Consider the following 12973-nt stretch of genomic DNA (forward strand, 5'->3'; position numbering starts at 1 on the left):
AAGGGCACCTGGGGCAATTTCTCGAGAGCCGAAGGGGAGGAATCTCGGGTTTTCCTAACTGGGGTCTTTGAGGGTTTCTGGAGTGTCGCTAATTTCCTCGGGCTTTTGGCGAAATTGGAAGCAGAAAGATTCATCCAATGTGTTTTGGAGAAACTTCTGGGAGTCACCAGGAGGCTCTCTTTTTCTTTGAACTTTATTCATTCTAAAAACGTTGTCTGAACATGTGCTGTGATCTGGGAATTGAGCATAAGAGGTGAATGACTCCCCGTCTCTATCTTCGGAGTTGAGTTGGGGTGGCACTCCAGAAAACCTGGGTCACCGCAAAGGCTGGTGAAGGCTGTGGTGTGGGACTCACACAGGACTGTGGGGGACAGAGGATAGCTCCCTGGGGTGGGTGGGGGAAGACCCACTTGGCTGTGGAATTCAGCTGAGGGCAATAGGGAGCCAGAAAATGGCTCTAAGGTGGGCTGATGCAGTTGCCTGGGCTGGGTGGGAGGACACTCCCTGGAGGGAGGAATAAGGGACGAGTCTCGCGCTTGGGAGTGCGTGTCCCCGTGATGTGCAATCCGTGTGCCGATGTGGATGTGTGAGTATGAATTTGTGAGACTGTGCAAATGTGAGGCAGCTTGTGCCTACACATGTGTCCATGGGGGTGTGCATCAGTGAACATGGGTGTGGACATGGGTGTGGACATGGGTGTGAGGGTTTATCTGTACCTTGTTAAACGTGTGTGAATATGTGAGGGAGCGTGCCCTTCCATGAATGTCTCCCTGTGAGTGTGCAATCTGGTGGGCGTGTGAATGAATGTGTGGCTGTGTGGGAGTTTGAATGTGTGACTGAGTGCGTGAGGGTTCTTGAATGCGTCTGTGCGAACAAGGAAGTGTAGAATGGGCGTGAGGGAGTGCGTGTCTTTGTGTCAGAGTGTGAGTACTGGGTCTCTAAGTACATGTGTTTGTGTGTGAGTGTGTATCTGATTTTGCATGTATGGGACAGTAAGTGTATGTGAGTGTTTGTGTTGAGGAGTCCTGTGTGAATGTGTGTGACTCTCAGTGTGTGAACTTGACCACACTTGTCGCAATAACACTGGTACCTGTGGCCATGAGAGTGATGGGGTGTGTGTGTGTGTTTGAGGGAGGGGCCTTTCTTCTCTGAGAAGACTCAAGTGGTCTCACTCTGAGTGCTTTCTCATGGGGCGTAACTGTTGAGATTCCCCGGTACCTACCTGGAAGACTTCCTTGTTACCCCCTTGGCTCTGAGGCCCTTTTGAAATCTCAGACAGAGCACAGATATATCCCCTCCCATTCCCTACCCCGGTGGTGGCCAGTGGCTTCTATCACATCCTGAGGAGTGGGGGGCCAGTGGGGCCTTGTAGCCTCTGAGCATCTCGGCTGGGTTCCAGGGCGGACGGACGCCGTTGGTCTCTGGCTTCGCTTCCTTCGTCTGGCTATGGCACCAACACACCCAGCTCCACCGTCTCGGTGAGTTGGCAGGTGGGCGAGTGGGTGGGAGCTGCCGGGGAGCCCTCCAGCCTGGAGGCCCACACCCAGGCCAGTAGTCGGGCTGGCCTTAAGGAGAGTTTGGGGCTTCTCTTGTTTTTCAAGGTGCCACCCGTCCATCTATTGGCAAGTTACAGGTCCCCTTGAAAGCCCTGCTCTCCACCCTCAACATATCTTCTTGGGGGTCCTACTCATCACCAACTTATTTTACAGATAAAGATATTAAGGCTCATGTGTTGGGCTGCTTGCCCAAGGGGCTCAGCTGACCAAGGTCGGCACCGCCTTCACCCAGAACACATTTGCTCTGCACCACGCTACCCTAAGTCTCTCTCTCTCCACCTGGCCCCTTTTCTACCTGTGTCTCTGGTTCACTCAAACATCTATTGGTATGATGTTCAGCAGACATTTATGTATGTCACTGTCATATGGTGGGTGGGCTCTAGAAGCTGGGCCAGGATCCAAGGACTGTCGAGGCCCTCACGAGTGGAGACAGATCAGTAAGAAGTCATCACAACACGGGGTGGTAGAGCTGTTTTGGGAGTAATACCAGGTGAGGTGATAGCAATGTGTGTGTGGGGGGGGAGGGGACTTGATTTAGCGGGAGGGAGGTTCAAGGAAGACTTCCTGAAAGAGGTGGAATTGAAGCCAAGACAAAAGATCAGCAGGGGTTTGGCAGGTGGGAGAAGGAAAGGAAGTGTGTTTCAGGAAGGGGACTAGGGAACAGCATGTGCAAACTCCCAGAGGCAACAGACAACTTGTTGCCTTTGGAAAGCTGAAAATAGCTCTGAGTGGCTGGTGCTCTGGGTTGGAAGTGGAGGAACCAGGGTGAGGCAGGCAGCGAGCGCCCTTGGTCATACTGGGGCTTCTCAGTGAGGGCCAAGAAGTGGATCTTATTCTTAATGTGGTGGGAAGCCATACAAAGGCTTTTTTGCTATATATTAAATTATACTAAAATTTCAGCCTGAGCTGTTTGAGATTGTGATTCTGTAGATTATAGGTTATATGCATTGAAGAAATTATTTTAGTAGATAACTGATGGGATGGGGAATGAGTAATGTAATATTTCTTTTTTTTAAAGATTTTATTTATTTGACAGACAGAAATCACAAGTAGGCAGAGAGCCAGGCAGAGAGAGAGGAGGAGGAAGCAGGCTTCCTGCTGAGCAGAGAGCCCGATGCGGGGCTCGATCCCAGGACTCTGGGATCATGACCCGAGCCAAAAGCAGAGGCTTTAACCCATTGAGCCAGCCAGGTACCCCAGTAATGTAATATTTCAAAAGATCCTTCTGCCTGTAGAATTGAGTGGATATCCTTGTTTTCTCCACTGATATCTGTGGGTCTGTGTGTATGCCAGGCCCTGACTAGGGACCAAGCAGAACCAAGATCCTCGCCTCAAGGAGCAGATAGCAATACAAATTAGTAATAAAGATATAGTAAGTCAGGAGATAAATGTAGCAAGAAGAAACAAGATAGGGCAGGGATAGCGAGTGATGGATATGTGTTCAGAGGGATGAATGCTACCCAGAGGGGTGATATTTAAGCAAAGGTGTGAAGGAGAAGTGATCAGTAGTAGATATGCTCCAGGCAGAGGGAAGAGTTAGTGCAAAGGCCCTGAGGCAGGGGTGTTTGTGGCTTGTTCAAAGACCATCAAGGAGGACTGTGCAGCTGGAGCAGAGTAAATGATGGGGAGAGTGGAAGGAGGTGATGGCAGAGACACAGGACTGAATCTTGTAAGATGTTGTGAGTCCTGGGAAGGACTTCAGCGTCCACCTTGAGTAAGGTGGGAGCCAGGGTTCTGAGCAAAGGAGGGATGTGACTTGACTCAGGTTTTAACAGGCTCCCACTGGCCACATCTGTGTGAGTGTCACAGTTCTCATCTGTGTCTGTCCCTGTCCCCCTATCTGTCTCCAGGAGTCCCAACCTGGACCCTGGGATCCAAGGATCATAAAACAGGTCCTGATCCCGAACCTGCCCAGTGGCCCATCAACCCCAGGAATCCCAGCCCAGGGTCGGGAGATGTGGGGGGACCGCGGTGGCTCTGACCCGGGCCCCGCTCCTCCCCCCAGTCTTCCTGCTCCTCCCAGGAGCGCCTGCACCAGCTGCCCTACCAGCCCACCGTGGATGAGCTCCACTTCCTCTCCAAACACTTTGGCAGCACCGAGAGCATCACTGACGAAGATGGTGGCCGCCGCTCTCCTGCCGTGCGGCCTCGCTCGCGGAGCCTCAGGTGGGCAAACACCCCCCCACCCCCACCCAAGTCGATGATCTGGGGGACTGTGTACTGCGAGACCTCTGTCCGCGTGATTAAATGGGTTGCAACACGATGGGTGAGGTTTTACCGGGGTTTGGGGTGGAGGGGATCTGATGCCTGGCTGTTTTCGGAAGCAGGGGGCTGGACAGGATGGGTTTCTCTCCCCGCAGCCCCGGGCGCTCCCCCTCTTCCTACGACAACGAGATTGTGATGATGAACCATGTGTACAAGGAGAGGTTCCCGAAGGTGAGACGGGGCGGGGGGCGGCCGCTGGAAGGCCGGGCGGCGGGAACCCTCGCTCGCCTTAGCTCCGCGCGCCCCCTGGTGGCCGGCGCGCGCAGCGCAGGCTCCTGGTGGCCACAGCCTCCAGGCGCACCCCCGGCGCCGGCACCCCCGCCCCGCCTGTGTCCTTCCCGCAGGCCACAGCGCAGATGGAGGAGAAGCTGCGCGACTTCGCCCGCGCCTACGAACCTGACAGCGTGCTGCCGCTGGCCGACGGCGTGCTCAGCTTCATCCACCACCAGATCATCGAGCTGGCCCGGGACTGCCTGACCAAGTCCCGCGACGGCCTCATCACCACCGTCTACTTCTACGAATTGCAGGAGAACCTGGAGAAGCTGCTGCAGGACGTGAGTGCACGCGGCCGCTGGCCTCATTAGGGCCTGACGCCTTCCTTCACCCCACTTCTGTTCGGAGGGCGCCTACCCCGTACCAGGCGCCGGTGTGGAGCTGAGATTCCAGGGGTGGACAGGAAGGACTTGGTTCTCAAGAGAAGGCTGTGGTCCTCATCTAGGTCTGATGGGGGCGGCAAGAATTTAACCTCCCTCACCTTCTTCCCGTCTTTACTCAAATGTCACCTTTTCAGGTGGCCTCTAGACCCTCTTACTTAAAATGTCAACCTCAGCTCCAACTGACCACCTACTGTCTCTTTAGTTTTCTCCTTGGCACTTAGCACCATCTGGCATTATTTTTTATATATATATATATATATATATATATATATATATATATATATATATATGATTTTATTTATTTATTTGACAGACAGAGATCACAAGTAGGCCAAGAGGCAGGCAGAGAGTGAGAGGGGAAAACAGGCTCCCTGCTGAGCAGAGAGCCCTATGTGGGGCTCGATCCCAGGACACTGGGATCATGACCCCAGACGAAGGCAGAGGCTTTAACCCACTGAGCCACCCAGGCGCCCCATGATCTATATTTTTATTTCTTATTATTTATTTCTTATATCTTATTTCTTGTCTCACTTACTCAATTTTTTTAAAAAGATTTTATTTATTTGACAGAGAGACAGCGAGAGAGGGAACACAAGTGGGGGTAGTGGGAGAGGGAGAAGCAGGCTTTCCACTGAGCAGGGAGCCTGATGCAGGGCTTGATCCCAGGACCCCAGGATCATGACCTGAGCTGAAGGCAGACGCTTAATCAACTGAGCCAGCCAGGCGCCCCTTACTTACTCAAATTATTAAGTAACTACTGTGTGCTGGGGCACTGGGAGCCCAACAATGGACAAACCAGAGAAATATTCCTCCCCTCTTGGGGGCTGATATTCTTTTTCTTCCTTCCTTCCTTCTTCTTCTTTTTTTTTTTTTTAAGATTTTATTTATTTATTTGACAGAGAGAAAGATCGGAAGTAGGCAGAGAGGCAGGCAGAGAGAGACAGGGATGCAGGTTCCGCGCTGAGCAGAGAGCCGGATGCGGGACTCGATCCCAGGACCCTGAGATCATGACCTGAGCCAAAAGCAGAGGCTTTAACCCACTGAGCCACCCAGCCTCCCCTCTTTTTTTTTTTTTTTTTAAGATTTTATGTATTTATTTGAGAAGGAGAGACTGCAAGAGAGAGGCAGTGGGAGAGGGGCAGAGAGAGAGGGAGAGAGAGAACCTCAAGCAGACTCCCCGCTGAGCAGCGATCCTCATGTGGGGCTCGATCTCATGACGCAGAGATCATGACCTGAACCAAAATGAAACCAAGAGTTCAATGCTTAACGGACTAAGCCATTCGGGTGCCCCCTTGGGGCTGATATTCTAATGTGGGAGGAGGATAGGAAACATGGACACAGACAAACCAAGGAATTCCATGATTTCACCTGATGCTCAGGGCTATGAAGCGAATAGAACAGGGCACCCAGGGGCGCCTGGGTGGCTCAGTGGTTAAAGCCTCTGCCTTCGGCTCAGGTCATGATCCCAGGGTCCTGGGATCGAGCCCCGCATCGGGCTCTCTGCTCAGCAGGGAGCCTGCTTCCTCCTCTCTCTCTGCCTGCCTCTCTGCCTACTTGTGATCTCTGTCCGTCAAATAAATAAATAAAAAAAATCTTAAAAAAAAAAAAAAAAGAAGAAGAACAGGGCACCCAGACAGAGTGTCAGGAGCTCCCTTGTAATGTCCAGGAGGCCTCCCTGGAGGAGGTGACATTGAAATTGGGGCAAGAATAATGAGGACGTGACAGTTATGAGAAATGCCCGGTGGGGGAGGGGGAATGTGTGCCGAGCAGGGGAAACAGCCTGAGGTGAGAAGGGAGTTTGGGATGTTTCAGGAGCACAGAACCCAAGTGACTGTGCTGTCTCCTAAAATGAAGTTGGATAAGTGCACAAGGGCCAGAATATGGAGCTTTGGGCTGCAGGCCCCCATTCAGACCTAAAGGGCAGAATTGGTGTCATTAAGGGTTTAATCTTTTTATTTTTTTAAATTATTATTATTATTCTTTTGATTTTATTTATTTATTTGACAGAAAGAGAGAGAGCACAATCAGGGGAAATGGCGGGGAGAGGGAGAAGGAGGCTCCCAGTGAGCACGGTGTGTGATGCGGGGCTCCATCCCAGGATCCTGAGATCATGACCTGAGCCAAAGGCAGACGCCTAACCGACTGAGCTACCCAAGTGACCCTATTCTTTTTTTTTTTTTTCTTTAGGGTTTTATTTATTCATTTGAGAGACAGAAAGAGCACAGGCAAGGAGAGAGGCAGAGGGAGAGGGAGGAGGCAGGCTCCCCACTGAGCTGGGAGCCCCGACTTGGGGCTCGATCTCAGGACCTAGAGATCATGACCTGAGCTGAAGGTAGACACTTAACCATCTGAGCCACCCAGGTGCCCCTCTTTATAGGTTTTGAAGATTTTTTTTTTTTTTAATTTGACAGAGAGAGACACAGCGAGAGAGGGAACACAAGCAGGGGGAGTGGGAGAGGGAGAAGCAAGCTTCCTGCTGAGCAGGGAGCCCAATGTGGGGCTCGATCCCAGAACCCTGGGATCATGACCTGAGCCGAAGGCAGATGCTTAATGCCTGAGCCACCCAGGCGCCCCTCTTTATGGGTTTTGGCATCAGACCTGGTCTGAGTCTAGATTCTGCCACTAGGCTCATAGGAGTTGAGGGCATAGATACCCAGTGGCCTGGATTCATATCTAGCTCATCACTTACTTACTGTGCAGCCTTTGCAAAGTTACTCAACCTCTCCGTGCCTCAGTCCTTCTGCAATAAAAAGGGAATTTGCTCATTCATTAATTCCACTCATTCATATATATATTTTATATTATATATAAAAAGGGAATTTGCTCATTCATTAATTCCTTGATAATTCCATTCATCAAGCACCTATTCTGGGCCTCCCACTGACTTAGAAGCTGGAAAATTATCTGGAAATAAAACAAACAAAAAGTCCCTGCCCTCAGGAAGCTGACATTCTAGTTAAGAAGAGTCAGAAGCAGGGCACCTGGGTGGCTCAGTGGGTTAAAGCCTCTGCCTTTGGCTCCAGTCATGATCCCAGGGCCCTGGGATCAAGCCCCACATCGGGCTCTCTGCTCAACAGGGAGCCTGCTTCCTCCTCTCTCTCTCTCTCTGCCTGCCTCTCTGCATACTTTTGATCTCTCTCTGTCAAATAAATAAATAAAATCTCTCTAAAAAAAAAAAAAAGAAGTGTCAGAAGATAATTAATAGGCATCAGGGCTGGGACTAGGATGAGGCAAGTGTTTTCCACCCCACCCCCCCCGCCTCAAAACATTAATTGTTGAAAAGTAGGTGTATTAATACTTAACATTATTTTAAATATTTATAACCAAACCAGAATTTGTTAGGATTTTACTTCCCTGGTTTTAATGAAAACAAACTTATCAATAATATTTTCATTAAAACTGTTGATCACTGAGGGGTACCTGGGTGGCTCAGTCAGTTAAGCATTGGGCTCTTGGTTTCAGCTCAGGTCATGATCTCAGGGTTGTAAGATCAAGCCCTGTGTTGGGCTCTGTGCTCACTGGGGAGTCTGCTTGAGATTCTCTCTCTCCCTCTCCCACTAACCCTCCTCCAACACTCTCTCTCAAATAAATAAATCAATCTTAAAAAAAAAAAAAAAAAACCAAACCCGTTAATCATCGAAAAACCACGTATAGGTTGCCATACACTTTTCCTTTTGCTTCAACCTCCAATATGGCTTGACACAGCCCTTACTGGGTCCTATCCTTGTTTAAATTTTGTTATTTTGCTTGTCAGAGGTTTCTGCATTATTTTTTCAAATACTGCATTAAAATATCAGTTATCTCGAAGACTGAGATTTTTGGCATCAAGGTGAGTGTCTCACTGCCTCACCCTGGTCTTGGCCCTGAGAGGCATGATAGAGAAATTCATATACTGCTTGTTAGAAGGGGCTTCATGGGGTAGGAAACCAGAGAAGTGTGGTAGGGTAATGGTGATTGAGGACCCAGTCAGGAGCTGGGGTGTGATTTTATTTTATTTTTTATTTTTTTAAAGATTTTAGTTATTTGTGAGAGAGAGAGAGCACAAACACGGGAAGCAGCAGTGAGAGGGAGAAGCGGGCTTCCCGCTGAGCAAAAGCCCAATGTGGGACTCGATCCCGGGACTCCAGGATCATGACCTGAAGGCAGATGCTTAACAGACTGAGCCACCCAGGCATCCCATGGGGTGTGACTTTAGAGTGGGGCAGTGGGGTCAAGGGAGGCCTCCATGGCAAGGTGACAGTGGAGCAGAGACCCAATGGAGCAGAAGTAGGGAGCTGCCCAGGGACTGGAGAGGAGAGCGTGCCAGGCAGAGGGATTTGAACTTGGCCTGGAATATAGGGTTGTTTTGGAAGATGAATGGAATGAGTGAAAGTTTTAGGACAGTGCTGACTATAATCATCATCTTTTTAAAAAAGATTTTATTTATTTATTTATCAGAGAGAGAAAGAGAGAGAATGCACACAGGCAGGGGGAGCAACAGGCAGAGGGAGAAGCAGGCTCCCCACCGAGGAAGGAGCCTGATGCAGGACTTGGTCCCAGGACCTTGGGGATCATGACCTGAGCTGAAGGCAGACAGTTAACTGCCTGAGCCACACAGATGTCCCTATCATTATTTTTTTTAACTTTCATTTTTATTTTTATTTTTTAAAAATATTTTATTTATTTATTTGACAGAGAGATAGAGAGTGCAAGTAAGCAGAGCAGCAGGGAGAGGGAGAGAGAGAAGCAGGCTCTCTGCTGAGCAGGGAGCCCCATGTGGGGCTCAATCCCAGGACCCTGGAATCATGACCTGAGCCCAAGGCAGACGCTTAACCAACTGAGCCACCCAGTCGCCTTCATTATTTTTTTTAAGGATTGATTTATATTTGAGAGAGGTAGAGAGAGAGAGCGTGAATGTGAGTGGGGGAGGGGCGGAGGGAGAGAATCAACCGTCAAGCCGACTCCATGTTGAGCGTGGAGCCCATTGTGGGGCTCGATCTCAAGACCCATCAGATCAGGCCGCTGAGCCCAAACCAAGAGTCTGAGACTCGTGCAACTGGGCCACTCAGGCGCCCCCATCATCATAATTTTTACAGTGTGGCCTGGTCCTCAGTTTTCTCCCCCATAAAATGGGACAACAGCAGCATTGTGTACCCGGTGGGGTTGGGACAGGGGCCAGGCCGAAGCAGGGCTCCTGTGAACCCCACCCCCACTGTGCCCGCCACCCCTAGGCTTATGAACGCTCGGAGAGCATGGAGGTGGCCTTCGTCACTCAGCTGGTCAAGAAGCTGCTTATCATCATCTCGCGCCCCGCGAGGCTGCTGGAGTGCCTGGTGAGGGCCCTAGGGTACGGGTAGGGAGAGGGGTGCGGGGAGGCGGCCTTGGAGCCCGCTGCCAGCCGGTCCCTGCCCTGCCTCAGGAATTCAACCCGGAGGAGTTCTACCACCTGCTGGAGGCCGCGGAGGGCCACGCCAAGGAGGGCCACCTTGTCAAGACCGACATCCCGCGCTACATCATCCGCCAGCTGGGCCTCACCCGTGATCCCTTTCCAGGTGCCGGCTGGTGGGCGCAGCGGGCTGTGGGTGGACCCGCCCGGACTCCAGCCTCCACTCACTGTCGGTCTCTTCCCAGATGTGGTGCACCTGGAGGAACAGGACAGCGGCGGCTCCAACACCCCTGAGCAGGACGACCTGTCCGAGGTAAGGCCTGGCGGTCCAGCTTTTAGCGCTCTTGTTCTGCCCGGAGAGGCCCTTGCCGCCTGGCTCTCTGCCTTCAGCCCAAGTGGATCTCTTGGTCCCTGCTCCCAGCCTCAGTTTCCCCGTCCGAGAATTGGGTTAATAATAATAGCTTTCCCTCCATGGGCTTTATTCTTTCCCTGGTAAAATACACATAATACACACCTGTGTACACATGGTATGTAAGATGTGCCATTTTAAAACATTTTTAAAAGATTTTGTATTTATTCGAGGGGCGGCTGGGTGGCCCAGTCCTTAAGTGTCTGCCTTCTGCTTGGGTCATGATCCCAGAGTCCTGGGATGGAACCCTGCATTGGGCTCCCTGCTCAGCGGGAAGCCTGCTTCTCCCTCTCCCACTCCCCCTGCTTGTGTACCTTCTCTCACTCTCTCTCTCTGTTAAATAAATAAATAAATATCTTTTTAAAATAATTTTTTTTTTAATTTATCCAAGAGAGTGAGAGAGACGTGGGGGTAGAAGCAGAGGGAGAGGGACAAGCAGACTTGGCGCTGAGTGTGGAGCCCAATGCACCAAGAGTTGGATGCTTAACAGACTGAACCACCCAGGCACCCCCATTTTAACCATTTTAAAATGAACAATTCACTGGGTTTTAGTACAATCACAGTGTTGTATGGCCATCACCTCTATCTAGTTCTGGAACATTTTCATTACCCCCAAAGAAAACTGTGTCCTCATTAAGCCATCAGTCCCCATTCACCCTCCCCCCACCAGCCTCTGGCAACCACTGATCTGCATTCTGTCTATAGATTTGTCTATTCTGAATATTTCATATATTTTTAAATTTCACCTAATTGTATATTTCCTATACATTTCTAGGTATTTTATATAAATTCACTTTCACTCTGTGGCCTTTTGCATCTGGCATAACATTTTCAAGGTTCATCCATGTTGTAACGTGAATCAGTGCTTCATTCCTTTTCATGGCTGAATAATATTCCATTATTGGGATCCGCCATATTTGTTTGTCCATCACCCATGGATGGACATTTGGAATGTTTGGCAATTGTATGAGTAGTGCTGCTGTGAATATTTGTGTATAAGTGTTTGGACAACTGTTTCAACTCTTTTGAGTATATAACCAAGAGCAGAATTGCTGGTCATACTGGTAATTGTGGGGGGCCTGCATGGGGTTTTGAGTAGGTTGGATTGTCTGTGTTAACAGCTCAGCATAGTAAAAATTGCCATAGTCCCACCTCTCTGTCAGCCACACTCTGACAGATGTTCCCCATGTCAGGTATTGGCCACACATGTGTTTTCGCTGAACACTGCAGTGTTTTTTAAAAATTTGAAGCAAAATATAGAAAAGAGAATATTTTGACTCAAAATCTATGTTGGGGCCTTCTTTTGAAAAAATCAGAGGTTCTGATAACACCGTTGTGGACCCAGCTGGCACTAAGGCGGGGCTACCCTGTGATAAGGGGTACTTGCCTCCCAGCCACCCGGTGACTCCCACCTGGCCTACCTGGCCCCTGAAGGCATTTGAACTTGGATCCTTTGTTTCAAACTCTATCTATGAATTCTCATATACACACACATCTTTCCTTTATATATATATATATTTAACAGAATCTCACTACCCATGCCATTTGTTTAATTTTTTGAATAGGTAATGGAATGACATCACTCAAAACTCTAAAACTCTAAAAAGGTATTTATCTTTAATTATTGTTTGTAGGATTCTACTCATTCCATTCAATCAAACTTGTTAATTGAGTGATTCAATTCTTCCATCTCCCTATTCTTTTTTCTTTTTTGCCTGGTTAATCTAAGTTTCTGAGAAATACTGTTAAATCCCGGTTTTGAGCAATTTCTTCCTGTAATTCTATCAATTTTTTGGTGTTGGATGTTTTTAGGCTACATTCTAAGGAACAGAGACATTTAATACTTTTATATCAAATATTTTTGTGTAATGTTTATGGAATGAATCGCTTCATCCTGAAGAAAAATAAACATAATTTTCAAAAAAGGTATACAGTGATGTATCCTATACCCACCCTTGACCCCTACTGACCTATATCCCCCCAAATATTATTAGTATATGTGCTACTGACCACTCCCAAATATGATTAGATAGCTCTGTTTTGCCATAAAAACATACAGTACATATCGTTCCTTGCTTCCCCCTACCCAGCTTAATAAAATACTTTGGAGGGCCTTCTGAATCAAGGTACTGAGAGATTCCTCATTTTTTTTTTTTTTAACAGTGGCACAATATTCCTTTACACAGATGCTGCTCGTTTGTTTATTTAACCAATTTCCTATAGATGAACATATGGGTTGTTTCCAATCTTGCAATGGGCAAGGTAATACATATGTGCATTTTTCACATGCAAATCTGTAGCATTAATTCAAAAATAAAATTACTGGATCAAAGGGAACATCCACTTGGAATTCTTTTGAATGCCAAATTACCTTCCAAGGGGATTGTAGCAATTTATACTCCCAATAGCAAGGTATAGAAGTACCTGTTTCTCCACAGCTTTACTCAGAGTGTGTAAGCCCTTTGGATTTTTTTTGCCAATCTCCTAGGTGAAAAATTGTGTCTTGGGGTAGTTTAATTTGCTCTTCTGCCACTATATATGAGGTTCAGCACCTTTTCCTATGGTTAAGAGCTCTAATTGTTCATGTATCTTACCTATATTTTCCCTTCAATTGTTAGGCTTTCGGTTATTGATTTCTGGAAGCTCTTTATATATTAAGGTGATTATTTTGTAGGCTTCTTTCCTAATGGAAGAAGTTAGGAATATGGCTTCAGAGTCAGGC

General features: G+C 48.5%; 1 protein-coding gene across 3 annotated transcripts in view; it reads left to right on the forward strand.

The window, feature by feature from the left end:
* Window positions 1-12973, forward strand: part of MAST1 (microtubule associated serine/threonine kinase 1) — a 30951-nt gene that overhangs the window by 7178 nt on the left and 10800 nt on the right. For all 3 annotated transcript variants that reach the window (XM_032884138.1, XM_032884137.1, XM_032884139.1), the window contains 7 exons: window positions 1400-1478; window positions 3562-3722; window positions 3917-3992; window positions 4166-4375; window positions 9688-9789; window positions 9876-10008; window positions 10088-10155. In XM_032884138.1, the coding sequence (XP_032740029.1) occupies window positions 1400-1478; window positions 3562-3722; window positions 3917-3992; window positions 4166-4375; window positions 9688-9789; window positions 9876-10008; window positions 10088-10155 (829 nt within the window). The remainder of the gene's footprint in view (window positions 1-1399; window positions 1479-3561; window positions 3723-3916; window positions 3993-4165; window positions 4376-9687; window positions 9790-9875; window positions 10009-10087; window positions 10156-12973) is intronic.

Source organism: Lontra canadensis, unplaced genomic scaffold (assembly GCF_010015895.1).
Source record: "Lontra canadensis isolate GAN:19392208 unplaced genomic scaffold, GSC_riverotter_1.0 scaffold88, whole genome shotgun sequence".
Taxonomy (NCBI): Eukaryota; Metazoa; Chordata; class Mammalia; order Carnivora; family Mustelidae; genus Lontra; species Lontra canadensis.